This window comes from Eutrigla gurnardus, assembly GCF_963514095.1.
Source record: "Eutrigla gurnardus genome assembly, chromosome: 19".
Lineage (NCBI taxonomy): Eukaryota > Metazoa > Chordata > Actinopteri > Perciformes > Triglidae > Eutrigla > Eutrigla gurnardus.
The window spans coordinates 18,751,718-18,779,383 of record NC_139930.1 but is presented as its reverse complement, the minus strand read 5'-3'; the positions used below and the strand labels follow the sequence as shown (position 1 = coordinate 18,779,383).

Sequence of the window (27,666 nt, the reverse complement as noted above, 5' to 3'; positions counted from 1 at the left end):
GCTGCTGGATGTTATTGAGGTCGGAGGGATCTCAGTCGGCAGTCGCAGGAATGTTGCTGCCGCGTCGCCCCCTCTGCACAAACACAAACTTCCTCCTTCTGCCCTCCTCCTCCTCCTCCTCCTCCTCCTCCTCCTCCTCTGCCTTCCCATAACACACTGCAGCAGACAAAGGCATGCATGTGCCAAACTAAACATGAAGCAGAGCCCCTCTCTCTGGATATATCGCTCAAACAGGGTCGAATATGTCATCTTGTGGGAAATCCAGCTTTTTCTATTGGGTGACTATGAGTCACAAACTTTTTGGGATTTGTTCCATAGTTAGTTTTGGGGGTTTAAATCCGAGTTCTGGTCTTAATCCAGTCTGCTGCGATGTTATCCCCCCATGGCAGCGCCATGTTAGCGGAGAGTTAAGTGACTGTTGACCGTCGGTCGCTGTAGGTTGAAATGATTCTCCTCTCCCCCCCGAGGAGCCGGAGCAGCACCTCTTTATCACCCCGCCGTCTCCTCGCTGTGTAAATACCACGTCTGGGAGGTCAAAAGTCCAGCGCTGTCCTCACAGCTCAGTGTTAACACATTAGAGTCTCACACACACACACACACACACACACACACTCTCTTATTCTCTCTCCTCTCTCTGTCACACACACAACATGTGGTTTTGAGTCCGACGGTTCAAAGCTGTGCCCGTGATACAGTATGAGCCTGGGTGGGCCTTCCCGCTGTGACCCCCGGTACATGCATCACCGTCCGACTAACGGGAGTCCTCTAACGAGACCACGGCTTCTGACGAGATAAACGAGACAATAAATCTTCTTTTACCGCAGATTGCTACGTGATTTGACATTAATTCACAGTTTATATTCCAGAGACAGACTTCTTCTATTCTTTTTTTCCTTTTCTATCAGCCAGTCGAGACGAGCTCCAGTCGTCATGTACTCGAGGAGAAAAAACCTGAAAAGTGATGTATTTGTGAAGGAGAGGAGGATGAGAGGAGATGGTCCTCCAGGTAGAGAGAAGACATTAAACTCAGCTGTGACAGCTTGTGACTTCTTCTTTTTTTTTTTTTTTCTGCTCACAGAGAATGTACTGTGTATATTTTCCCAGCAGCACTCTGGGGTTTATTGGCTCGTTGACCCTCCGATGCGTGCTGTTATTGATAACCGGATCCATGCACTCAAACTCTCATTAGCTCCGGGAGCACAGGTTGGATTATTAGTCTGCCCTTGTTCTAATACCCACACTTAAAGCGCCTATAATGAACATTTTATTATTAATAGTGGATCATACGACATTCATCATTTTTGAATATATTGCAATTTGAGTTCATAAGGGTAATTTCTTTGGGACCTCCAGCAGTTCGATGAAGTAGCTCATGAATTCATGTTTTTGGTTGCATAAATGGCATTAATGTAGATTGAATTACACATGTAATAGGAGACAGAACAACCACAACACATCTATGGGCAGTTTGTGAAAAAATCTATTATTTGTGTTTTATTCATTTCTATAATCTGTAATGTTGCCCAGCACGACTTTCAAACTAGCTGTTTTAATTGGGAATATTTTTCATAAAAAAACGAGGAATATTTGTGAACATGGACACAAATCACTAGATGTTGAAGCATTTCACCTCCTTCATCTCACCACAGCCGGCTTCTGGAGCGATAACAGATCACACAATACATCCCTGCAGGCTAAAAGTCCTCAGATAGTCAACCGTCATTAGAATTATTATTTTATGAGCCAACAAAAGTAATATGCAAAACCTTCCCGTTCCTGTTTTGAAGGTTAACTCGATGCTATCAGTCGCTTCCTAGTGACCCAACCGTTTTTATGACACATCGCAAACCGTCACCTGCTCTATTTCCCTGCACACGGCGGCTAACATGACTCAGCCGTTTATTATTGTCACCCTGTTTATCTCCCCTTCATAGCAACGCACAAAAAAAAGTTTAAATATGTTGAACATCAGTTTGTTTTCAGAGGGAGGAGAGAGGCTTTAATCATTTCTTCCCCCTCCTTTCGTCTACATTCGGAATATCCTGGTGAGGTCTGGCAGGAAGGGAAGGTTAGCCGCCGCCGGTCACATGACGGAGCGACACGACGGAAATATGTAGTCTGACCTATAGAACCCAATGTTAATCTAAGGATGGGAGATGGCTTTAGATTAGAGCCGTCACGCTGAAGGAATTTCTTCTGCAGTGATAATGAGTGCACTATTCATCAAATTATAATTAATTAATTAAGAGTTAATAGGTATATTGTGCTTTTTAAATACATTTTTTTAAATAATGAGATACTATTATATGCAGAACACAAAAGGGCAATGAGGTGCAGCGTTTGTTTTCAGCTGGATTTGATTGTGTCTGGTTGCTATGATACCGAATATTCAAAGAAGTAAAAATGTCGGCACAATATAAAGTATTATTGGGGGAGAGGGAGAGGACGGACCGGTTGTCTGTTTGTATTAATTTGTCTTTTATTTGCCGTTGTTATTCAACACTTACATGTAGGATGTGGTGTTCTTTGTCCCGCCCCTCCTCCTCTGTGATTGGAGGGCTGACGAGCAGCCTTTTACACACAGGGGAAAGTTTTTTGATTCTCAACTACCAGAAGAAAAAAAAAACACCATCACATCCTTCTAAGATTTCACCTTCCCCGAAAGAAAACAACCAATCAGAGCAGAGGAGTCTCTCAACGCAGCTGTCAATCACCTTGTGAATTAAAATTGTCAAGCTAAGCGTGATTTTTTTCTAGAAATAGGCAACGCAGTAACAGAATCTTGATTTCTGTTTGACGAGCGCCGCCTATAGTTTGACAGTTTTCACGACTTACAAGCTTCACGCTTGTGTTGCTGGGTGTTTCCCCTCGGGTCCGACACTCCTCGACGCCTTTACAACCACTAAACGGAGGCAGAGGAACCGGATTTTCATTTTTTTTCAGGTATATTATGTCTCGTGTTTCTACTGTCAGGATTAGTTACCGACGACAGCTTTAAACATTCAGTTAGTCATTTTGTTTTATGGTCATACAGGCATACTTTTCCTCCCAGACTGCACCGCCCCTTCCTCTGTCGACCAGACCGACACACACACACACACACACACACACACACTAAATGCAGGTGACTGGCTCTCACTGGCATTTTCAGGCTCCCATTAAACAACTGTGAGCAGAGCCTGGAGGCGGGTATGAGTGGAGGCAGAGAGACGGCTCTATTTGCGGGGCATATGGTGATGGAGGAGGAGGAGGGGTGTGAAGTTTGGGGGAAATGTGAAAGGGTAGAAAATGACAGCGAGGAGGTTTGGACAGATGGGAATTTGATTTAGGAGATGATGTGCTGATACAGTGAGGAGGTTTCAGAGATGATGGGAACATTCATCCTGGTGCAGACAGAGGGAAGGAAGTGGTGAGGGGAGAGCAAAAAGGAAGAACGGTGATGTGCAGGAAATGAGGTCGTAGTTCAAATCTATTTCACCTTTCGTGTTAAAATGTGTTTATTTAGGATAAACCCCTTGAGATGTGTCATCTGGTTTTCTACATATAACACAATCACTACATAATAACGGAGAAATTACAGAAAAAAGTACATATAAATATGCTTTTGACACACCAGCTGTTGTCTGGGGGCTCTCTGACCCTTTGATTGACCTCACATGCTGGATTCCCAACAATAGCTTATTCACCAGCCACAGACAGACAGACCCCTCTAAACAACAAGTGTTAACAGTCTGAAAGCAGCCGACACACACGCGGCTCTTTGATCCGTCTCTCGGGTCTGGAATTTGCACTTTAATTCACATTTTTTTGTTTTATTGGGTGCGAGTGTCTGTTTAGGGTTTACTGTTCGCTGCTGTGTGGATGTGGGGAAGGTTTCCGTTACGCCGTTTGAGGAGACTACGAAATAACCCAGTCCTCATCATAATTTACTCACGATTGATTTTTTTAGATTTCAAAAGGATTATTATGTACACATGTTGCCATGGCAGCAGACGTTTCAATGCCACCATTGTTTGTTATAATGACAGAAATGAGACAGATTGTTTTTTTTGTTTTTGTCGGTAAATGCAGTTTTATTACAGATAGTCATTTTGTGTGTGTGTGTGTGTGTGTGTCCAGAGGACCTTGTTACATTTTATTCACTGCCACTCAGTGAGACGAGTGAAGTTACACCGACGAAGAGTCGGATGTTGGACACATGATAAGTGATACCCTAAAAACTTGATTTGACACTTGGAAATAAGGTAATTTAAGCCTTAAGACTGGTAAACTTAAAAAAAAAAAAAAAAGTATGTATTACTTACATGACCTACCTATTTAATCAGATCACCGCTCAGAGGATCCAGATGGCTCCAATGTTCAATTATCAAGATTTGATTTTGCGACGTCTGCTTTGCATCAGAGCATGTTGTGCTCGTCTGCTGGGTGTTTTTTTTTCTTCTGCAGACTGTGTTTATGTTTGTGTAAAGCTGAGAATCATGGGGGTCGGGATGCCAGCTCGTGCTCGGCACAGCAGGAAGCTCGATTCCGCCGTTTGTTCTTCAATTACAGTGTGCTCTCATTCAGACGACCAGCCCGTTAAACAGCAGCTCATTTAGCTCCGCTCACTTTGATGCGCTTATAGAAAGGATCGCCTCACTCCGAGTGTGTGTTCTTGTGTGTGTGTGTGTGGCATATTATAGATCCTCTATATCACGTCACATGAATTTTGCCACAAAATCCAACGTGTGAGATTATAATTGCAGTCTTGAATCGCTCAATCCCCATTTAGCTGAAGCCAGCATTTATACATATTTAAATTCATCCAGCTTTCCTTTTGTTTAGTTGCATATTCTAGAGTGAAACGTTTAAATTGAGACTTCAGTTTGTGGTGTGCAACTTATCTTATCGCATTTTGATGTTGCAGATTAGTTTTGAGATTTATGACCGAACTTTGTGAAGATATCAAGGTTTCAGTGGTTACAGATCCTTATATTTCGACCAGGAGGCACAATGTTGATCAATAAGGCTCAGCCACGCTGTTTTCATAACTCCAGAGTCCAGAGATGTTGCATTCTAAATCTGGAGATGATTGGGTCGGCGGCACTCAGTGGGGAATTCCCCAAAAATAACGAGGAGTCCTCATATACTACAGTGTAGTGTGTGTGTGTGTGTGTGTGTGTGTGTGTGTGTGTGTGTGGAGGAGCATTCGCTTCATAATTTCATCCGTATTAAAGTCACACTGCCACACACACTTAACATTAATTTCATTAGTTGCCAGCGTTGCAGAGAGTCAAAGATCTCATTTAAATAATCCAACGCGGCCTCTGTGATGCAACGCGTTTCAAAAGATCATATCAATATTTCTGACCTCGTGTTTTTTTAATAAAGCCGCTGACCGAGCCGGGACCGAAGTCTTGCAGTTGCAGCTCACATGCAGAACGTAGAGCGAGCGTTTCCATCACGCCGCCGTGTGACGTGCTGATACTTTGCTGCATTCAGGGACGGCTGCGTGAGATGTGTGCAGACATGCACGGCCAACATCACTCACATTCCTCTCGGACATGTCCGGATCCGCTGCTGCCACACACCTGCACCTTTCATTCCCCCTGCACTGTGCTTTTAGTTGAGAGAAACACTTCAATACAAACACACGAGATAAAAAAAAAAAAAAGATAAGAGATAAGTTCAGTCAACAGGCGAAGGATGGGAAAAAGCTTCAGGCTTTTACTCCCTGAATGGACTCATTGATGTATTCATGGAGGAATGTAAGAGTCCAGCGATGCTCAGACAAACACATTTTTATTTTTTTATTTTTTCATGTTCTAAGGCAGCGTGTGTCTTTTCATCTGCACATGGTGGATGCTTTAAAAAAATGCTGGACTCACTTTGGGGTTTGTCACGGTTAGATGTGGTTCAGACGGATCAAAAGGTTTCACTTCCAGCAGTGAAGCCCAGCAGGTTCAATTCAAACGCTTTGGTTCTGATTTGACTTTGGAGTGAGTCTTTATAGCTGTTTCCCCTTGCTTACAGTCGCTAAGCTAAGCTAATTATCTCCGTGGCTAACAGAAATAGAAATCGTATCGATGTCAAGAACCGTTAATGTGAAAATGGTGTTTAAATTGTAAAAAAAATATTAAAAAATGCATTCAAATTCGTATTTAGATCGAAATTGAAGTACATTATACAGCACAACATATATACATCATTTTCTTTTTTTTTAAATAAACGAAGGAAAAAATTAATGAATAATAAAAAATGAATAATTTATTACTATGAAATTAAATTAAATAATTTTAATAATAATAAATGTTTAAATTTGAAAAAAATACAAGTTTAAAGATCTTTTTTTTCCATTTAAATTTTTATTGAAATCGAAATTGAAGTACATTATACAGCACAACATATATTACAAAATAAAATATATATATAATAAAAAAAATAGACACATGCACATGTATCTAAAGATCTTTTGTGTGTGTTTGCAGAGTCTCCTCCGGAGAGGACGGGACGCCGCCGCAGCATGCCAGGCAGCTCCTCGGACAAGAACACGCCCGCCATGGAGGCGACGTCCACCGCCGCCACGCCTTTCAGAGTCACCGTGAGTACTGTGAGTTCTAAACGTGTCGTCTCTTTGTCTCTCCGTCTCCTCCTTAGTCCTCCTGGAGGCTCCGAGCGGAACGTCGGAGCCTCCAGAGGGCCGGCCTGGTGTCCCGACGGACCCGTGCCAATCTGAAACTCATTGGCTTCAAATGTTGGAATGGGGCCTTTGATGTTTCTGCGTCTGTGCTTCACACATCTCTGGGTTCATGTTCGCCCTCCACCGGCTCTTTTTATTGCATATCACACTGAGTAACCTACACACCTGTGTGCACACACACACACACACTCTCTCTCACACACACACACACACTCTCTCTCTCTCACACACACACACACACACACAGAGCAGCCCTTTGTCTGTCATCTTTCTCTAATTCCAATCCGGTATGCCTTCACCACGTCGATAGATAAACAGACAGTTAATGAAGCAAAAAATTCCGCTGTGAGTCATCAATTTCAAGCTAATTAGCAATTAGCAGCGCATATTGCCTTTAATAAATAATGAGTGTGTGTGTGTTGGGGGGTGAGGACCCCGGAGGTGAAGTGTAAACAGTAGATGTCGGGCCAGCAGGGCCGAGAGCACCCACGCTCTGTCTCGTAAACACTTTGAGCCGGGACGCTAACGGGCCGAGTTAACGGCTGAAACACATCATATTCTGCAAAAAATAGAAAGGAGATTCTCATTTCTTATCAGCACTCCGAGTGGAACCGCAAAGGTACCGTTCAGTCTACTAAAAAAAAAGTAATTGGGACGCCTCTAAGGCTTAGTAAAAGCCCGAAGTAAATAATAAAATAATAGACTCGACTCGGTGGCGTTGGACCACCTGCGGAGTGAGAATAAAGTGTCTCATGAAACACTTTTAACTTTTTATTTTAGAAGTTTATTAAATCACCACGGCTTTATGAGTGGGAGATTTGCAGAACTCTCATCTGTTCACATAAAAAAAAGGGAAGAGAAAAAAAGAAAAGCGGAAATGGCTGTGCTCTTTTTGTGTCTCTTGAATGTGAATGGAGTCATTGAAGCGTTTTATTTTGTTATGAGCAGGAATCAATGGGTGGATATATATATATATATATATGGAGAGAGAGAGAGAGGAAAAGAAAGAATAAAAAGCTTGTGGGAGACAGAAAGGGTCAGAGAGAGGGGCTAAATATTGATTAAGTGTCTGTTATACAGCTCCTTGTAGAGACAGATAGACAGAAGGAGAGAGAGACATAGAGAGAGAGAGGGAGAGAGAGACATAGAGAGGGAGAGCACTGCAGCAAAGTCATGCTCTCTCAATCACACGACCACTTAACTTACTTCTGTGGGCTGATTGCTTAGCAGCAGGAACTTCTTCTTGCACAAAGAAAGCATCTCCACATAAAGTTTGACCTTTTGCTGCACTTTCCCTCCATGCTGCCCCCTTCTGGCCTCTTACGGCTTTTTCCATCAGCTTTTTTTGTAGGATGTAAACAAAATACAATTTGACAAAAACTGGTCGTACCCGGTAGGATTAGATGCACACACACACACACACACACACACACACACACACACACACACACATTTAGGAATGCAAACAGGAAGATTTGAGGCAGGCGGTCGTGTTCTTCTCTCCTGCATCTCCCGGTTTTTCAGCAATGACAAACCAGCCCTCGCCATCCTCCCCTCGGTGAAAAGAGCTGTGGCGACATCTAAAGTAGCGCTCCTAGGCCTTGAGCTAAATCTGTCAAAATGTTTTTCTCTCATGCTCTTCTCAGAGACGGCGGCTCAGAGGTAGAGCGGAGAAATCGGGACCGCGGGTCCGCGTGCCCGAGTGTCCTTGGGCAAGACACTGAACTGCAAATTGCCCCCTAGATGAGTGTATGAATGTGTGTGTGTGAATGGATTTGATGGAACCTTTCTCTATTTTGGATTTAAAATATAACAAGAATTTTTTCCTTCACATTTTCTACAGTACTTTTATAAAATGTGGAAATATTGGCCAAAATATATATTTTTAAAATAAATAAATAATAGATTATAGACTTTAACTCATCGATGCAGAATCGTACACCAAAGCTTATTCCTCCCACCTCAAACACGCGGTGCCGTAAAGCAGCTCGACTTGTCGTGAAGACTAGAAAAGGTCCGACGTCACACACACTAATGGACGCCACACGCCCTCACGAGCACGTCTCAAAAACAATTCCTCCCCCCGTAGTCGTTGGAAGAAAACTACAATCCCTCCCATGTCCTTATCTTTTCCAGAAAATACTAGACGTAGATTAAACATAAAAAAAATGCAATGAGGTCGTTTCTCTTATTCTGCACTTGTTTAAAGAGCAGACAAACAAGCCTTATCCAAGTCTGTCACGTCTACGTCCCACTGATTGCTCTCGCTGCCTGGATTGATTCTCAATTGTGACTTTAGCTCCTTATCCAATCTCTCCCCCCCCCCCCCCCCCCCTCCTCTCAGATAATGGCAGGGGGTCTAATTGGACAGGTGAGTCTCTTGTTTTCATCAGGTCGCTGCTAGAGGAAGGACCAGAGAGGTGGATGTAGCAGCAGGGAACACCCCGCTGATTGTCCAGGCACTGATTCTATCAGCTTCCATTAGGGCGGCCGGGAACCGCCACGCCGAGGGAATACAATTAAATTGTTTCAAGCATTTGCTTTAATTTCATGAAGGGAGGAGGAGGAGGGAGGAGGGGAGGGGGGGCAGACAACTATTTAAAAAAAAAGAAGCCTGGCGATAAAACTGAGCTGTCCTCTTAGTGGTGATTTAATGGGCTTGGACAGGCTGAGATTACAATCAAGTATGCGAGCCTGTTGCACACACACACACACACACACACACACACACACACACACACACACGGGTAAGCTAACACACATTTGCACTGTAAACAAGGTAGCGCTGTAAATATGGACATTCCTTCTATAACCATCAAACTCCCCTTGGAGCTCGGAGAATAAACCGAGGCTGGAGGTCTGGTGGAAACCCCCCCCCCCCACCAACCCCCCCATCGAGGATGCATGTTGAGTCAGATTAATCCATCCCCTCCTTCCACTAATTAGCTGTCAGCCGTAGAAATGTGGAATAATTAAAGAGCTGGTTGAAATGCACGCTACCATGTGACAGTGTAATCCTCCCCCCCCCCGTCAGGTTGGACCGGCTGTAACAGCCATATCATGTCGCCGTGGTGCCAGTTTGTGTTCGCAAAATGATGCGTTCAAAAGGTCAGACAGCGAAACCAATGATGCTGATGAACACAACGGATTAATTAATTAACGGAGGGGTTTTTCATGCTTCGATATTTAGAGGTATTATTGGATAATTCCCATGAGGCGATGTACACGTTTCTTTACCTCACAATAGAACAATGGTGTGATGGATGACGTCTCCGGGGGGGGCTTTAGGCTTTAGGGATTGATCACATGCAAGCAAACGTTAACGAGGACAGGAAATGTCAGAGATTATATACATAAACAAGAGGAGTGACTGGTCAGGAAATAAAAGAAATCCATAATTCTAATCGTTGTCCGCTGACGATTTGATCCTCTCTGCAGCCGATCCACCGGCAACCTTGTCACTCATTTGCTATTATTATTATTCACTCCTTCCCCCATATATATATATATATATATATATATATATATATATATATACTGTATATATCTACCCTCTCCTGCTCCGTCAATCATCTCGTTCGAGCCGAAGACGAATTAAAACGCTGAGGTTTTTGTGGCGCTCCAGTAGGGTTTTAATCCAGCGTTAAAACAGGCATCACTCATTCTTACTGACTGATTATAAGTGAGGAAACAGGCCGTTAATATCCGCTGACCTTTCAACCTGTAGAATGGCTCTAGTCGGCTGCGGTGTTATATAATCTCTCATCGCAGGGTGAACGGGGAGGAATAATCGGAGACCCCTCCCCTCCTTTTTTTTTTTATCCATTTCTCTTTTCTCCCTCCTTTCTCCAGAGTCCATCCATCAGGGGAAGCAGGGGGGAGTAAAAACAGAACAAGCAGCCACTAATCAATCCAGCTCGCCCACGGGGACAGGTTTCTCTTCCCTGACTTATTTCCTGCGGATGGAGGGACTCCATCCCCACTCCTTCTGCCTGCTTGACTTCCCACCACATATTTAATACTCCATGTCTAACTTCCTGTAACAGATTTGTAGTCTCGACGTGAGTGATTTCCCAGCATGCCTCAGAAGAACAAGCGTTTACACCGGCTGTGTGGTCCCGCTGAACCTCCGTGTGTTTACCAAACGTCCCTTTTTAATTCTACTCCAGATCTTCCTCAAGCTTTTTCTCCTCACCTTGCCCAATTTGTTTTAATGTTCACCAGCTGCGAGAAGCTCCTCTGTTTCCCTACGAGTGTTGCATTGTGGGACGTGCGGCGTACATCAACAGAACACTCTTTGAATACAGATTTCTTTTTTTTTTTTCTTTTTTTTTGTAAGTATGCTCGATTCTGTCAGTTTTATTCTGTTGTGGACACATTTTTAAATAAACTCCCAAATAATTCCGTAGCATTGAACTGGGACCGCCATTGTTTTCCGGACTCTTCCGGTGACGCCCGAGCTCGAATACGCCGACACCAGCGAGTCTTTGTTCCTCGCCCGGAGTGTGTAACTGATGACAGGTGTTGTTCATCAGGATGCTGTGTGTGTGCTGCTCTGTGATCAGCTAGCAGGCTGTCTGGAAGTCGCTCTCTAATTATCCCTATTCCATTGTTGCCGGGGGCGACCTGTTCATACTGTAGGTGGTAATTATCCAGGTGTGTTAATGGGCCGACTGGGACCGAGGGAGGGCTTTTCATGCTGGGTGTCTCCGTCTGGTGAAACGTGTGAGGTCACTGGAGGTCACACGGGTGTCTTGGCCACATGGGATCGGCCGCTGTGCCGTTTATCCATTACTATGAAAACCTCCGTGCTGTCCTCCTGAGCTCCTCCATCAACTCTCCATCCTCGTCTTCTTCCTCACCTCTTCTTCTCGGCAGCGAATTAAAATAAATAAATAAATGAAAACATTTTCTTCCCTCGCCTCTTGGAAAAAAAAACTTGCAACAGCCTGCCATTTCTGCACCACATCTCATTTGTTCATATTCTCTCGCTCTTATTGCCAGCTGTTGCCATGGAGACGGCGAGGTGCTTGGGGGGGGGGGTTGCGATTGCAGATGTTAGATGTTAGAAGAAGTAAACACACAGACTCCAGACAAAGAGAGGAGGGAAAGAGAGAACTAATAAAGGGGGGGGGGGGGGGGGATTAGTCGGTGGTGAACGGTGACATCATTACCGCGGCGGGAAAACAATCTCTTAATTTCTGCATGAATATTACCTCCCGGTTTTTTTTATAGCTGTGTGAATCCTTCGTCAAGGTCCTGTCTGGAAATGTGTTTCTGGTCTTTTAGGGAATGGTTTCTGCCTTCGACCTTGTCCTCCCGTCTCCCGCTGTGAACATCGCTCCCACTGATGTGAAGATCCATACTCATGGATTATAAATGCACCGCGTTTCAGGACGTGGAGCGCAAATATCGGTTTTAATATGTTTTATTAACTCTCTCTCTCTCCCTCCGTCAGGGCTTTCTGAGTCGGCGGCTGAAGGGATCCATCAAACGCACCAAGAGTCAACCCAAACTGGACCGCAACTCCAGCTTCAGGCACATCCTCCCCGGCTTCAGGAGCGTCGACAACGACAGGTACGTAGGTGTGTGTGTGTGTGTGTGTGTGTGTGCCGGATCGGTTCACATGTCCGTTCTGTTCTGGTGCCTCTCTCTCTCTCTCTGTGTTTGCCCGACGGCGGGTTATTCGGGTCACTGTTGACATTTGCGTGTGGTGAAGTGGGGAAGTGAATCCTGAACCCTCCGATCTGTCACTTCTAATACGTCTCGCTGTTTGGCGTCGTAACGCGGGGCGATCCTCCCTCCTCTTGTTGTGGCACGTTTTGGTTTTTGGTAAAGTTGTGGCAAAAAAAGGTTGTACAGTATATAGATGCTGAAATGTGATTTATTTTCAAAAACAGAGACGGTGCCTGACTATGTAATGGAGTGAGACCCAAGATCATATAAGTCCACCTTTCATGCTTTATACCAGACCGTTGGACCAGATCGCATATTTATAGAACATATTTTATCTCCTTATTGGCATTTCTACTTCAAAACATAAGTATATAATATTTACATTTTTATGTATTATTCAGTTATACAGGTAAAAGCCAGTAAATTAGAATATTTTGAAAAACTTGATTTATTTCAGTAATTGCATTCAAAAGGTGTAACTTGTACATTATATTTATTCATTGCACACAGACTGATGCATTCAAATGTTTATTTCATTTAATTTTGATGATTTGAAGTGGCAACAAATGAAAATCCAAAATTCCGTGTGTCACAAAATTAGAATATTGTGTTAGGGTTAAATTTTGAAGATACCTGGTGCCACAAACTAATCAGCTGATTAACTCAAAACACCTGCAAAGGGCTTTAAATGGTCTCTCAGTCCAGTTCTGAAGCCTACACAAACATGGGGAAGACTTCAGATTTGACAGCTGTCCAAAAGGCGACCATCGACACATTGCACAAGGAGGGAAAGACACAAAAGGTTATTGCTGAAGAGGCTGGCTGTTCTCAGAGCTCTGTGTCCAAACACATTAATGGAGAGGCAAAGGGAAGGGAAAACTGTGGTCAGAAAAAGTGTACAAGCAATAGGGATCACCGCGCCCTGGTCAAGATTGTGAAAAAAAACCCATTCAAAAATGTGGGGGAGATTCACAAGGAGTGGACAGCTGCTGGAGTCAGTGCTTCAAGATCCACCACCAAGAGACGCTTGAAAGACATGGGTTTCAACTGCCGCATACCTCGTGTCAAGCCACTGTTGACCAAGAAACAGCGCGAAAAGCGTCTCACCTGGGCTAAGGAAAAAAAGAGCTGGACTGCTGCTGAGTGGTCCAAAGTCATGTTTTCTGACGAAAGCAAATTTTGCATTTCCTTTGGAAATCGAGGTCCCAGAGTCTGGAGGAGGACAGGAGAGGCACAGGATCCACGTTGCCTGAAGTCTAGTGTAAAGTTTCCACCATCAGTGATGGTTTGGGGTGCCATGTCATCTGCTGGTGTCGGTCCACTCTGTTTCCTGAGATCCAGGGTCAACGCAGCCGTATACCAGCAAGTTTTAGAGCACTTCATGCTTCCTGCTGCTGACCTGCTCTATGGAGATGGAGATTTCAAGTTCCAACAGGACTTGGCGCCTGCACACAGCGCAAAATCTACCCGTGCCTGGTTTACGGACCATGGTATTTCTTTTCTAAATTGGCCAGCCAACTCCCCTGACCTTAGCCCCATAGAAAATCTGTGGGGTATTGTGAAAAGGAAGATGCAGAATGCCAGACCCAAAAACGCAGAAGAGTTGAAGGCCACTATCAGAGCAACCTGGGCTCTCATAACACCTGAGCAGTGCCAGAAACTCATCGACTCCATGCCACGCCGCATTAACGCAGTAATTGAGGCAAAAGGAGCTCCAACCAAGTATTGAGTATTGTACATGCTCATATTTTTCATTTTCATACTTTTCAGTTGGCCAACATTTCTAAAAATCCCTTTTTTGTATTAGCCTTAAGTAATATTCTAATTTTGTGACACACGGAATTTTGGATTTTCATTTGTTGCCACTTCAAATCATCAAAATTAAATGAAATAAACATTTGAATGCATCAGTCTGTGTGCAATGAATAAATATAATGTACAAGTTACACCTTTTGAATGCAATTACTGAAATAAATCAAGTTTTTCAAAATATTCTAATTTACTGGCTTTTACCTGTATATGTATTTATTTAACATTTATATTGACATTTTAAATTATTAAAATTTAAATATATCATAGATTTGCTTATTATAGGTTGTATTCATGTTAAAGTGTATTTTAGTGCTTACTTATAAAGCCTCTTTCAAGGAACCCAGGGACATTTTTTATTTATTTTTTTTAGAAGGAAAAGCGTTTGGGTTGAAATAATGTTGCGGTCCTCCTGCAGTATCTCTGCGGACCCCCTAGGGATCTCTGCTTTATACAAAATTTAAGATTTATTTATTGAAATTAGCTGTTCTGTTTTTCAGGTTTGAATCTACTGCAAGGGAAGATTAAAAACTGATACCGTTATATATTGATAATGATGTATTTTTGGATGTAGCGGCAGTCCTCGCCATCTCTGGCCTCAGTCTAATACAGATGTATGATAATGTCATGTGATGGCGTTTCTCTCCAGTTCGTGATGATTGCCAGTTCCCCGACTCCTCAGGAGTTCGTCCACTTGGCAAACATTCGCCCGCTTCCTAACGACGTCAATTAGGACTCCGGACCGCGTTGACCTGCGATGGCACTCTGGATTATGTGACGGTCTCTCTCGCTGCGTGCGAGCACAAATAACAGCCCGTAATTCCCCGGCGCCTATCCTTTCTATCATTTCCCACGTCTGGAAAAAGGCCAAGGTGTCCATCTGTGCAGATTAATTAACGGAGGTGCTGCTTTTTTTTTGAAGAAGAAGTGTGCTGCGACTGCTCTGCGTTTGGAAAAACTCCGAGACGAGTTCGCTCGCCTCCTCGTCGCACTTTTAATGAGGCATTAACGTCACTGTCAGGCCATCACAAGGGAACACTAGCAATTGTCCAGGGTGGAACATGGTGAAATGTTCCCCCGGTGCAGTCGGACAAAACGAGCTCATACGTCGCCTCAGCGTTGTCCCGCTGTCTTTTCTCATTCTCTTTCCCACTTTTTTTTTCTTTTTTATGCCGCCTACTTTTCGAACCTCACTCCTTTTCGATCCATTTCAAACTCATCACCCTTCAATTTCCTTCTCATCGCCCTCCTCCTCCTCCTCTCTTTCTCTATTTCTTTCAACAGCAGTGATGTTTCCCGTGAGCATTTATGTGTCTCCCTCTTGATAAAGCGGCGAAGACAAAGCAAATATCGGACGCAAAATTGAGGCATCCTTATCTCCCCTTGTTTAACACGCTGGGATGTAACGATGGCTCTCCGTTCACCTCTCCTCGCGTCGTAGAGGGGGAGTGACAGCGGCGTCCATGACACCCACCGTCAGCCCGGGAGCAGCCTCGGGGCAGGGAGCGCTGCAGAAGAAGGCAGACTTGGGGATTGGCAGAAGAGGGAAGAGAGATGATGAGAGGGAGGGGAGACGGAGGGAGGGAGGGAGGGAGGGAGGGAGGGAGTCCTGTACGAACTCCCGGGTGTGCAGAATCGAGCCTTGAATGTATGAGATGGATGCAGGGAACATTTAGTATGCAAGTATGCATCTCCAACGTTGGCCCACCAGAGGATAACAACTCATTTTATATGAGTTTGATTCCTTAAATAGCAGTAATTTGAATATGAACTCGTTCTCATGCACACATTCTCATCGCCGCGATGACGTCGTTGGGCCTTGTAGGTCCGAGGCGGTCTCAGGGGAGAAGACCTGCAGATGAGGAGCAGCTGGACTAGAGAAATGAAATTTTCATCTGTGCTAATCAGAGCCTGGACCGCCATGAACACTCATAATAACATGGCAACGTGTGGAAACTAATTACGGGATTAAGGAAATACATCTATTTATATTTTAGTGCACCCTGCAGTAGTTTTCAGGTGTTCTGTGTCCTGATAGAAACAGAGTTATTTCAAAACGTTTGGCATGTACTTCTAATACATAATCATAAGTTTAGTATGTACTTCTAATACATAATCATAATTTAGTGTATGCACCATTAATTCTGTATATAATCACGCGGTGGTGGTTTTGCGTGCTGACCTGATGTCACCGTACCACCGCATGTCTCATATTGCTCTCCACACGTTGAGCTTGTATCAGAGATGATCTGACCCTCGCTAGCTTCTGCGCCCTCAGCTGATCTACGCCGACCTCTCCTGGTCTCCGTGGAGACGCCGGTGAATATCACAGTTTGTGCAACACGTTGGCCCGTGAGATCCCTTAGCAACAGCGGCGGAGGAGCGCCTCGCTCAACCGTCAAAGAAGTTCTCCAAACTATTAAATATTGATCAGAGCAAGAGAAACGGTAGAACGACAATAAAATATCAATAAATAAATATAAATTAGAATTCTGTTAGAAATAGAAATTAAAAACATAAAAAAGGCGACATCACATAAAAGCAAGTCTATAAGAAGCAATTTAAAAGAAGTCACTGATTCAGCAAGCAATAAGTTCTGTGTGTGTGTGTGTGTGTGTGTGTGTGTGTGTGTGTGTGTGTGTGTGTGTGTGTGTGTGTGTGTGTGTGTGTGTGTGTGTGTGTGTGTGATCTTGACTGACAGTACTGCACTGAGTTCATAACACGCTGCTACACCTACAGCATCTTGTCCTCTCCAAGTCTTCCCGTCTCTCTTTTACTATGTGATGGAAACACTCTGTGGATTGTGTTGCCACGGTGACGATCGGATGCAACTGATTTGTGATTGTGTCTGTAATCATATGCGTACCTCTCGTGTGTGTGTGTGTGTGTGTGTGTGTGTGTGTGTGTGTGTGTGTGTGTGTGTGTGTGTGTGTGTGTGTGTGTGTGTGTGTGTGTGTATGTGTGTGTGTGTGTGTGTGTGTTTGGATAACTGCACTGTGGGCACAAGTGTGACTCACATATTTTTATGTAAGGATGTTTTTGTTTTTTTTCTCACAGACTGAATATTAGCAGATGGATAAAAATGGCCGAACCGGTTTATTACATCCATTTGTCTCTTCCTGTTTAAGTCCCCCGCCTCGCTTGTCTCACACAGTCTGCTCAGCGTATGCTCTGATTGTGATGGCGTTGCATGGAATACTGTATACTGTATGCAGAGAGATCTTATAGATGCATGCTGGGAGAGGCTGCGAGATAAATAAAAAAAAGAGCTTATAGAATATGGATGGACAGGAAAAAAAGGAAAATAGATAAGAAAGATTTTAAAGGACTTAATGTATTGTCAGAAGTGAGCTTCCTTCTGTGGATTTCCATGTTCACTTTGAAGTGTGGCGTTTGAAAAGCTGCATGGAAGCGGTAATATCTGGGAATGATTTCTGCCAAATGACCACATTTCATGACTTTTTCCACCAAAGCAAGTTCTGTAAACTTTCTTTGGATTCGGTATTTTATTCTTCCTCTTTATGTAAATTGTATCTCCTCACACGGTCGTCTCAATGCACTTCCAAAGTTATATTCTCACTGCAAGGGAAACAATTATCTGCTCTCCCCTCATTAGGGTTCATTTGATTTAATCGCCGTCTAATTGAAAAGTAGGAACGTTTTAAGAGTTGTAATTGTGTGTGTGTGTGTGTGTGTGTGTGTGATTGCAAAGCCCTCCTCGCCGAGGAAGTAGACTCAGTCTGTATCCTCAAAGCCCCTTATTTGGACAATGAAATCGCCGTGACAACCACTTTTTGCACTTTTTGCACATTTTGCATTGCTTTTTGAGATAATAAGACACGTTTCAAATGTGATAATTTGTTGAATTTGGTGTTTGTTCATCCTTCAAAAGAACAAGAATCATACCTGGACTCTTTATCGGGGATTTGTTTTGCGTATTGTGGATTGACAGGCATGATATTACAGCAGTGACCATATAAGGCTGTGAAGTGTGAGAGGATCCAGGAGCCCTTGATACCAGCCCCCCCCCCCCCCCCTCCCCCCTGTCATTTTTCATAAACCTGCACCAATGGGTGCCACGGTAATTGTTGCAGGTGGGGGTTGTGTCTATGAGAGCGTAGCAACACAGTGAGGGAGTGAGAGACACATCCATCCATAAATCCAATAAAGTGATGCCATTTAGAGTTATTAAATTCTGTAAACATTCCCCAGGTGGTTCAACTGTAATATCCAACCTTTTCTATTGCTCTCCCCCCCCCCCCTCCTCCCCCGATCTCTCTCCTCATCTCACCCACTTACTTACTGACATTCCCCTTTTTGCTCCGCCAGCATGCCAGCGTCTATTAACCCCTTCATGTGCTGCGTTTCGCTCGCCTCTCGTGTTCGTTTTCTTTCTGGCTTCGCCGCCGTTTGTCACTTTGCTCGCCTCCGTTCACGCCGGCGGGTTCACGTTCGGAGCCGCGGTGCACCGGTGGGGTTTTTTCTCCGCTACATTAAACCCAATCCGGAGCTCTCACACTCGTCCCCAGATCCTCTTCGCTCCACGCTCTGCGCCCCTCGTCTTCGTTTTCGTGCCGCCCTCCTCTCACGTCTCCTCCTCTCATATTTGTCTTCATTTTGTCTTTGTCCCAACCTGCTTGTCTCCTTCAACCTCCTGTTTTATTTGTTTTCTCCACTCATCCCAACATCTGTTGCTGAAGGTCACACGCCTCACATGAAGACATTTTATTATCAATTCCTTCTGGTGTGGCCTTATTCATTCATTCATGTATTCATTCATTAAGCGATCTACTCAAATGCTGATTATTTATTATTATATTATTTATTATTTCATTATTATATTATTTATTTTATTATTATATTATTTATTATTATATTATTTATCATTATTTTATTTTATTATTTATTATTGTATTATTTATTATTATTTTATTATTATTTTATTTTATTATTATATTATTCATTATTATATTATGTTATTATAATATTATTTATTATTATATTATTTATCATTATTTTATTTATCATTATTTTATTTTATTATTTGTTTTTGTATTATTAATTATATTATTTATTATTGTATTATTTATTATTATTTTATTATTATTTTATTTTATTATTATATTATTCATTATTATATTATGTTATTATAATATTATTTATTATTATATTATTTATTATTTATCATTATTTTATTTATCATTATTTTATTTTATTATTTGTTTTTGTATTATTAATTATATTATTTATTATTGTATTATTTATTATTATTTTATTTTATTCTTATATTTTTCATTATTATATTATGTTATTATTATTATATTATTTATTATTTTATTATTATATTATTTATGATTATATTATTTATCATTATTTTATTTATCATTATTTTATTTTATTATTTGTTATTGTATTATTTATTATGTTATTTTATTATTTATTATTGTATTATTTTATTTTATTCATTATTACATTATGTTATTATATGTATGTATTTATTGGTGGTGACTACTAGCTGGACGTATGCACACACACAGTAAGGTCGTGGACTCTGCTCTTACATGCCCCCGTTCCCAGAGTTTTTCCTCCTTTTTTGCAGAAATAAAACAAACGGTAATCTGTTCATTGCAGCAATATAATTAGGTAGACGAGGACTGCATCCTTCTCCTCCTCTCTTTGGCATCCTTCCCCTCTCGCCGTCTCATTTGCAATGCATCAGCATGACTCGCTGTAGATGAAACGGAGCTCTCGGGGTAATAATGTGTCGTACAGAGTCGGCTTCACCTACCCAGTGTGCATTATTCAGCTCCGTCCCCACACACGACGATAGCAACGGCATAAAAAAAACCCCGTAATGACTCTAATTTGGTGATAAGTGTGAGGCGTTATCCCTCTCGTTATCCCCGATTAAAACGAGGACTTGAAGAGAATTTTGAGAGAAATGCGGCTTTGTTTTGGCGCTTAAACGTCTAGGTGGGTGTTGTTGTGAAAAGGTTAATGTGTCCTGCTTTCATACACAGAGGGCTCTTCATTTGCTTCAAGGACAGAGATGGCTATTCAGTTTTGAAGTTCTAGCATCCACGCTAAGCAAGTGTTTTCTGTTTCTGTTTTCAATGTCCCCGTCAAACAGAACAAGTTCTTACTTTTCCAAGGTTATTCAGTGTGTTACACAAAGCTTAAGTACGTTAACGAAGGTAAACTTTTCTGTGGTTGCTTGTTTTGGTCCAAACACTCTTACAGACAAAGCACCAAATGGTTGAAAATGCTCGTCTCAAACAATCAGGAAGGAGGGGGAGGTGTTTGTGAGTGTTTGAGGGTCAGAGAGAGAAAACAAAGTAGAGAAATTGGTTTTGTTTTTCAGAAGAAAAATAAAGTTCTGATTTTAAAGTTGGCAGCTTGAGAAGCCGGAGGCAACGTATCAATGTGAATATTATGTACCAAGTGTTGTTTGAACAAGAGGAAGTGATGCAGACCGACAGACAGACAGACAGACAGACAGACAGACAGACAGACAGACAGACAGACAGACAGACAGACAGAAACACAGACAGACAGAAACACAGACAGACAGACAGACAGACAGAAAAACAGACAGACAGACAGAAACTCAGACGGACAGACAGACAGAAAAACAGACAGAAACACAGACACACACACACACACACACACACACACACACACACACACACAGACAGACAGAAAAACAGAGAGATACACAGACAGACAGACAGACAGACAGACAGACAGACAGACAGACAGACAGAAACACAGACAGAAACACAGACACACACACACACACACACACACACACACACACACACACACAGACAGACAGAAAAACAGAGAGATACACAGACAGACAGACAGACAGACAGACAGACAGACAGACAGAAACACAGACACACAGACAGAAAAACAGACAGAACCACAGACACACAGACAGAAAAACAGACAGAAACACAGACAGACAGACAGACAGAAACACAGACAGACAGAAACACAGACAGAAACACAGACAGACAGAAACACAGACAGACAGAAACACAGACAGACAGACAGAAACACAGACAGACAGACAGACAGGACGATATTGTCATTGCAGGTTATACAACCAAACTTTGTTGGGAGCCGTCTCTAGTCTATAGTTCACAGCTTGATAAATAAATAAACACAATTTAAATTCAAAATAAATAAGTGTAAAGAATCTGAATGTAAAAACACAGCAGGTATTGCACAAGTACAGTTGTAGAGTCATTCTCTCCACTGGTTTGAGACCCTCCTGCTTGTTTCCTTTAGGTCCCTCTAGTTAACGGAGGATGGATGATTTACATAAAGGTTTTTATTCTAGGGAGTCGTGCTCACTTTCCTCTCCCCGTCCTCCGTGGCAGCAGCATCATCCCCTCCGCGGTCCGAGCGGTGCTGACACCTGCCCAGCTGGTCCGGCCCTCGTGGCCCCGGGTTGATGTTTAACCCTGCCGGGCCCTTCTGTGAGCCGGGGAGAGCTTGGCCATGGGTCTCCTCTCTTTCATTCTGTCCCCGGGTAATGAGCTGTAATGGATAGGGCCTCGGGCGTGACGGGAATACCGAGGAGCCCATCAAAGCAGCATCCCGGTTTTAAAGGGGCTGCTTTGGAAGCATGCAAACACTCATTTATTCATTCATTCCTCCCTTTAATCCGCTCTCATCACTGGCTTTCCAGTCAGTTTTCATTCACTCCTATTAGAAATATCACCAGCATCTGTATCTGAACTTAACAAATACATTTACTCTGAAAACTTCCTGATTACATGTTGAATGGTAAAATATGTATTTATTTTTATGTCGTGATAGCGGAGTCATGATGAGAACCTCCGTCACATCCAAAACTTGATAGATTACTTTTTAATCCACACACAAAATGAAATAAATGCATAAATAGCTTTTTGGCCAGAAAAACAATCTGTTTGGATTTTTGTTTTAATATTGAGTATATGCACGCACACACACACACACACACACACACACACACACACATGAATGCACATAAGAGGTCATTGGAAGTGACAGTCCCGATGGTACTCTGTGACTCTTATACAGAGACACTAAATTACCATGGCGATGACTCTAGATGGGTTTTCACCACTTTCCCTTCACTAACAGGCCTCTCTGCCACTTTAGTGCTCACACTCCCTTTCACTCGTTTTTGTTGTGTGTGTGTGTGTGTGTGTGTGTGTGTGTGTGTGTGTGTGTGTGTGTGTGTGTGTGTGTGTGTGTGTGTGTGTGTGTGTGTGTGTGTGTGTGTGTGTGTGTGGTGTAGTCTTTGTGACAGGAGTCCTCCAGGGTTTTTATTCGGCCGTGGACTCATAACAACATGTATTACAAACGTCAGGCTTCTACCTGTGTGCGTCTGACATACTGTGGAGTTGAAAAATAGTCTGATTTTTAAAGAATACAGGAAGTAGCATTCCAAAATAAAAGCATGTGTCCTATCTGTGATGCAGTAAAACATTTTGTTTCTGAACAACCTTTCGGGGTAAAGTGATTCCAGTATGTTTTAGTGCCATTTTTAAGAGTTGTTAAGCATATTTAGATATTTATGGGGGTTATTGTGAATATTATTCGTTGGATTTAGCCAACGTTCGTTGGGATACATTCATACATACGCCAGCTTTAACCTTCGTTCCTCTGCACGATGCAAACATCATTACGTCCACCCAGTCGAGCCGCTCACATTCATTGAATAATGCGGTCGCTGTTATTTACCATTCTTTTTGATAAATACCCATTTGTATGCTGGGTTTTAATAAAACACCATGGCTGTTAATATTCATCTCATCCAGCGTGGACTGAACTGAACTGAAGCAGAGAAGAGAGAGACTGGCAGATGTGGTGAAACGGCAGCACAGCTCCGCTGCAACCAAAGTCAAACATGCATTACATTTCACACAATTCTCTCCAAAAACGGCCGTTGTGAAATCAGATTTTTTTTGGGGGGGAATTGAGGAGAATCTGGTCTCCCACTGCATGCAAACACCGAAGCAAGGAGAGATTAGACGCCACCAGACAGATCTCAGTATCGCTTTGAATAGAAAAAAAGGCCACCAGTGTATTCTTTGGAGTGGCGTCCTTGTTAGCTGGATTATGTCTGGGTCAGACATTCAGCGTTTCATTGTGTTTTCACAAACCCTCTCGAATAACTCCGACTGCACTCAGACTGCACTCCTGCTGTCCTTCCTATCAGAAACACTCATTTCCCACTGATTCAAGATATTATGTTTATTGCAAATGTTTTGTAAGGCTGGCTCTGTATTTTAGAAAACCTCAACGAAATTTGGAAAACTTTCATAAGAATACACTCTACAAATCTGATTTCAGAGCAGCGGTTTGCAGCGCAACTACTTTTTACTTTCTGTCCTCTGCATGACAGGTTTGGATGTTCAAAAGCACTCACACTTGTATTTAAGTATGGAGTAAACCAACCAAAGGAAGTACTTTTTCTTTGATTATTTAATGCAATTTGCATTCAGAATGTACCTCCGAGTTTAATCACCCGCCGTGTCGTTGCAGGGCAGTTGCACAGGATTGCACCTAACGTGTAACAATAAGGATAATCCACAACAGGCCGTGCTGAGATTTTTTTTGGGGGGGGGGAGGGGGTAGGAATGATGTAACCGTTCTTCATCAAATCATCAAATAATCATCAAATACCTTCTGAATTTATAACGTTTAAAAGTGGGATTTAAAAAAAGATTCTGACCAAAAATAGAGTGTAATTATAATCCGTTATCACTAGAATCTTTAAGGGAGACGAATTCATCGGCTTCTGGAGGAAACAGGTGGTCATTTTAATCCGAACAATGTGCCTTCTGCCCTTTTTGTGTAGAGCGGGTGTTAACTCACTCTCCTCCACGCCCCATTGTGTGGTCATTTGGTTCCATGTGTGTGTCACGTTGTCTGGGAAAGTAAAGGGGGTGAGGGGTGATGTCATGTTGGATGACATCACCGCAGACGTGCAGGGAGTGCAGATTAGCGGGCCCTGCCTTATCGGTGCCCGTCCTACCCCCCCTTTCATCCCACCTTCTGCCAGCTCTAGAAATAGCCTCCAACTCGGCCCGGTATCCTCCTCTTGCCAGTCTAACCGATCCCAGCTCTAATGGAGCGTGGCAGAACCCCCTCCCACCCACATTCCAGTCTCGCCACCAGCCAACCAGCCAACCAACCAAACCTTTGGCTGGCCCCCAGTCAGCCAAGTCACTTTGCCAAAGCTGAGCTCCAGGCTCATGTGTTTTTTAATGTTAAACGCCAGCGTGAGTCCTGTAGTCTCCCAGCTGAACCGAGTCCTCCCCCCCCCCCCCAGTCCCAGTCCCAAGCAGAGAGCACAGAGGCAGCAGCAGCAGTAGTAGTGGCTGACAGGAAAGGCAGCACACCTCGCACCAGGGTTGACAGGACAAAGAGCACACACACTCCCACTGGAGCCACACAAGGGGGGGGCAGGGCCAAAGTAGGCTGCACCACACACACATAAATGTCAACCCCCCCCCCCTTTCGCACACAATATGCAGGCTCCTCCCTGCGCAAGGAGACAGAAATGGGAGGTGCAGTCAATCACTGACAGTGAGAGGGAGTGGGTCTATCTGGAGATAGTACGAGAGGGAACCCGCTCTTCATCGTTCCCAAATCCGAAGTCGATTCCACGGGGGGGGAGAAAATTCATTCATGCTGGATGAAGGAAAACGGCGAGAGGAGGAGAGAGAGTGTGTCCCATTCCAGAGGCAACACAGGAAGTAGGGCATGCTCGAGAGAGGAGGGTGGGAGAACGAGAGGAGGAGAGGGAGCAGCAGCAGCGAGAGAGAGGGAGAGCATTGTAGCGCCGATTCTCCACCCCTCGTCTTAAAGCAGCAGCGGGAGGACCGGGCGGCGGAAAGCAGGAAGAGAAAGCACAAGTAAAGGAGGTGAGCAGCAGTCTGCGTCGTCGGCAGCAGCAGCAGGAGCAGCAGGAGGAGGAGGAGGAGGGGTGACCAAGATGGAGCTTTAAAAGATTACCTCTACCCCTCATCCATCCATCCCTCTTCTTTTTTCCTCTCCTCTTATTCCGGCTCAGCCTCGGCTTCTCTCTCGGCCGCCTCCTTGGTTGTTCTGTGGAATTCTGACAATGCCTGGTGAGTCTCTACGTTTTCACGCTCCGTCCTTTGTGTGTGTCGGGGTTTCATGCATTCGGAGGTTATTCATTTATTTGTTTTCTGTGTGGGGCGAGGAATGGGAAATGTGGACGAAGCGAGGATGCTTCATTGAGAATGTTTACGCTCCTCTGCCTCTGTGTTGCCGTCCAGCTGTGCCGCTCCTCCTCCTCCTCCTCTTTTTTTGCTTCTCTCCATCGGTGACAATGCAAAGGAGAGCACACACTCTCTCTACTACATCCTGCGTACATTCAGGTTGCTCTGTCATTATTATGTAATTGCTTTTTAACTCTCATGGGGCTTTCATTCAGAGCGGTGGGATATATATAAATATATATATATATGAATGCATGTGTGTACATATATGAACCTGCAGATACGGTGTTTTTTTATTTATTTAAACGTAGCAACATTCACACAAAGCTGGCCTTTGTGACGGAGGGCAGCCAGCTAACACAAATCAGATGACCGGTCCAAGCTGTGAGGTCAGCCGGCTCATTCTTTTTTTTTTTTTTTTTTTGGCTGCTGCAAGTGGATGTTGGAGGCAATTAGTGGCTAAAAAAGGAGAACAGGAGAGTTGTGTGTCTCGTGGATGGGAGAGTTTGTGAGAGCAACAGCTCATTTTTTGGTTGTAGATGCGTTGTAACGTCTGACAGGAGCGGAGGAGGCTAATCTCTGGTGGTTAGTCATCATTTCCTTCAGGCTTCGGGGAGTTTATTAGTCCTATATTCATCATCCATTTATTTACATTTTTACGCATGGATTGTATCAATCTGCTTCCCGACGATGATGTGATTGATTTATTTCCCCCTACAAACATCCGCGGTCCAGTTAATGCACCATATCCAGTTTAACAGTCGGGCGTGAAACACTACGTACACGGCTCTTACATGCATTAAAGCAGTCTGCAAACACCCATCGACTATAAGTTATTCCAGTTAGTTGAGTTATGCCCCTTTAACGCGTCTTATTAAGAGGCTGTCAGCGACACATAAACGTCCTTGACACATTAAGGAGGCAGAGTTGAGTTGCAGCATTCAAGCAAACATTTATTTTTTCCCCCCGTGAAGCCGTCGAGCTCATCTGTGGCTTCGTAAACACGTAGATAATGGCTCGATGGCTCTGCACGGCTTGTTTACTGCAGTATGCAGATGGGGGGGTTCGGTGTGAGAGCTCAGCTGGTGGTCCTCTTGATCGGAGCCTGAGCCCTCGAGAACGAAACCGACGTTTACTTCTACATGTAAGGCTCCGAGCGTGATGGTTTGTTTTTTTCCCCCCTCATGATCAAATGTGGGTTTATGTGCACATAATCCATGCAGATATGTTTTCCAGCGCGTGTTTTATTTAGTCCAGTTTTAGCTGACCATAAAACCCCCGACACGGCCAGAAATAAGAGTTGTTAGTCATTTCCACAGCTTTTAAACCATGAGGGAGCGATGAGTGTGAGGTGGAGATATGACAAAGAAAGGGAAGCAAAGTTTCCATTCATTTGTGTGTACTAGTTTATTCTGAGTGGCTGAACCTCTTATGCAATATTGATAGGACTCCGGCTCTCGGACAGGACTTATGTAACGCACTGTACGGAATGAAACCCCGGCGTGTTATGATATAAATATCTAATAATGTACTTGATGTATCTGTGCGGCAGGGAATAATCGATGGTGGAGCTTAGCTTTGTGCAGTATCTTTCCACCACTTCCTCCCCGTCTCTTCATTGTTCTGTCTGGGTGTAATTACTCTGTCATAGATCATCACCGCGTTGTCCATTGATTTTGCAGAGAGCCGGTGAAGTGGAGCAGGGCATTTGATCAGACACATGGGCGGGGGGGGAGGAGCGGGTCAATGCCGCACCCATGGAATGCTCCACTGGGGGGGTCAAGAGGTCCGAACCATTGGTAGTTCACGGGGGGGAGGGGGAGGGGGTGGAGGGACAGCCACAGTTAATCAACAACAACTCAGTCATGACCACACAGATACACATCCGAGCAAGCACAGGTGTTTGTTCGGGACTATTCTGTCTATTATTGTCCATAAATAGTCATCTTTTTTCATGCATTTGTCATTTTTGAATGTGTTGTTGAAGTCCAGATAATCATTTTCTCCAAATTTGGTGATTTTTTTCAGAAACGTAAAGGATGGAGTTGATTAATAGCTTGATAAAAGTCTTATAGTTACAGTTCATCGTTTTTCAGTTTTCCCTCACATGTGCCCTGATTTCCTGTTTTTAGCTTATTTATTGTGGAGGATGTAGTTTGCAGCTGCCATCAGATCGACTAAACGCTTAGTTGCAATCCACTAATTGCATCCAATGTGCAGGATTTGCAACATTAGAATAGAATATTATGA

General features: G+C 43.5%; 1 protein-coding gene across 10 annotated transcripts in view; it reads left to right on the top strand.

The window, feature by feature from the left end:
• Nucleotides 1-27,666, top strand: part of dab2ipb (DAB2 interacting protein b) — a 114,547-nt gene that overhangs the window by 40,972 nt on the left and 45,909 nt on the right. For 5 of the 10 annotated variants that reach the window (XM_084035166.1, XM_084035174.1, XM_084035172.1 and 2 more), the window contains exons 2-3: nt 6,468-6,589; nt 12,138-12,256. In XM_084035166.1, the coding sequence (XP_083891292.1) occupies nt 6,503-6,589; nt 12,138-12,256 (206 nt within the window). In that variant the 5' untranslated portion in view covers nt 6,468-6,502. Of the gene's footprint in view, nt 1-6,467; nt 6,590-12,137; nt 12,257-25,173; nt 25,303-27,666 lie in introns of those variants that run through there. The other 5 variants (XM_084035169.1, XM_084035173.1, XM_084035176.1 and 2 more) reach the window with 2 other exon arrangements.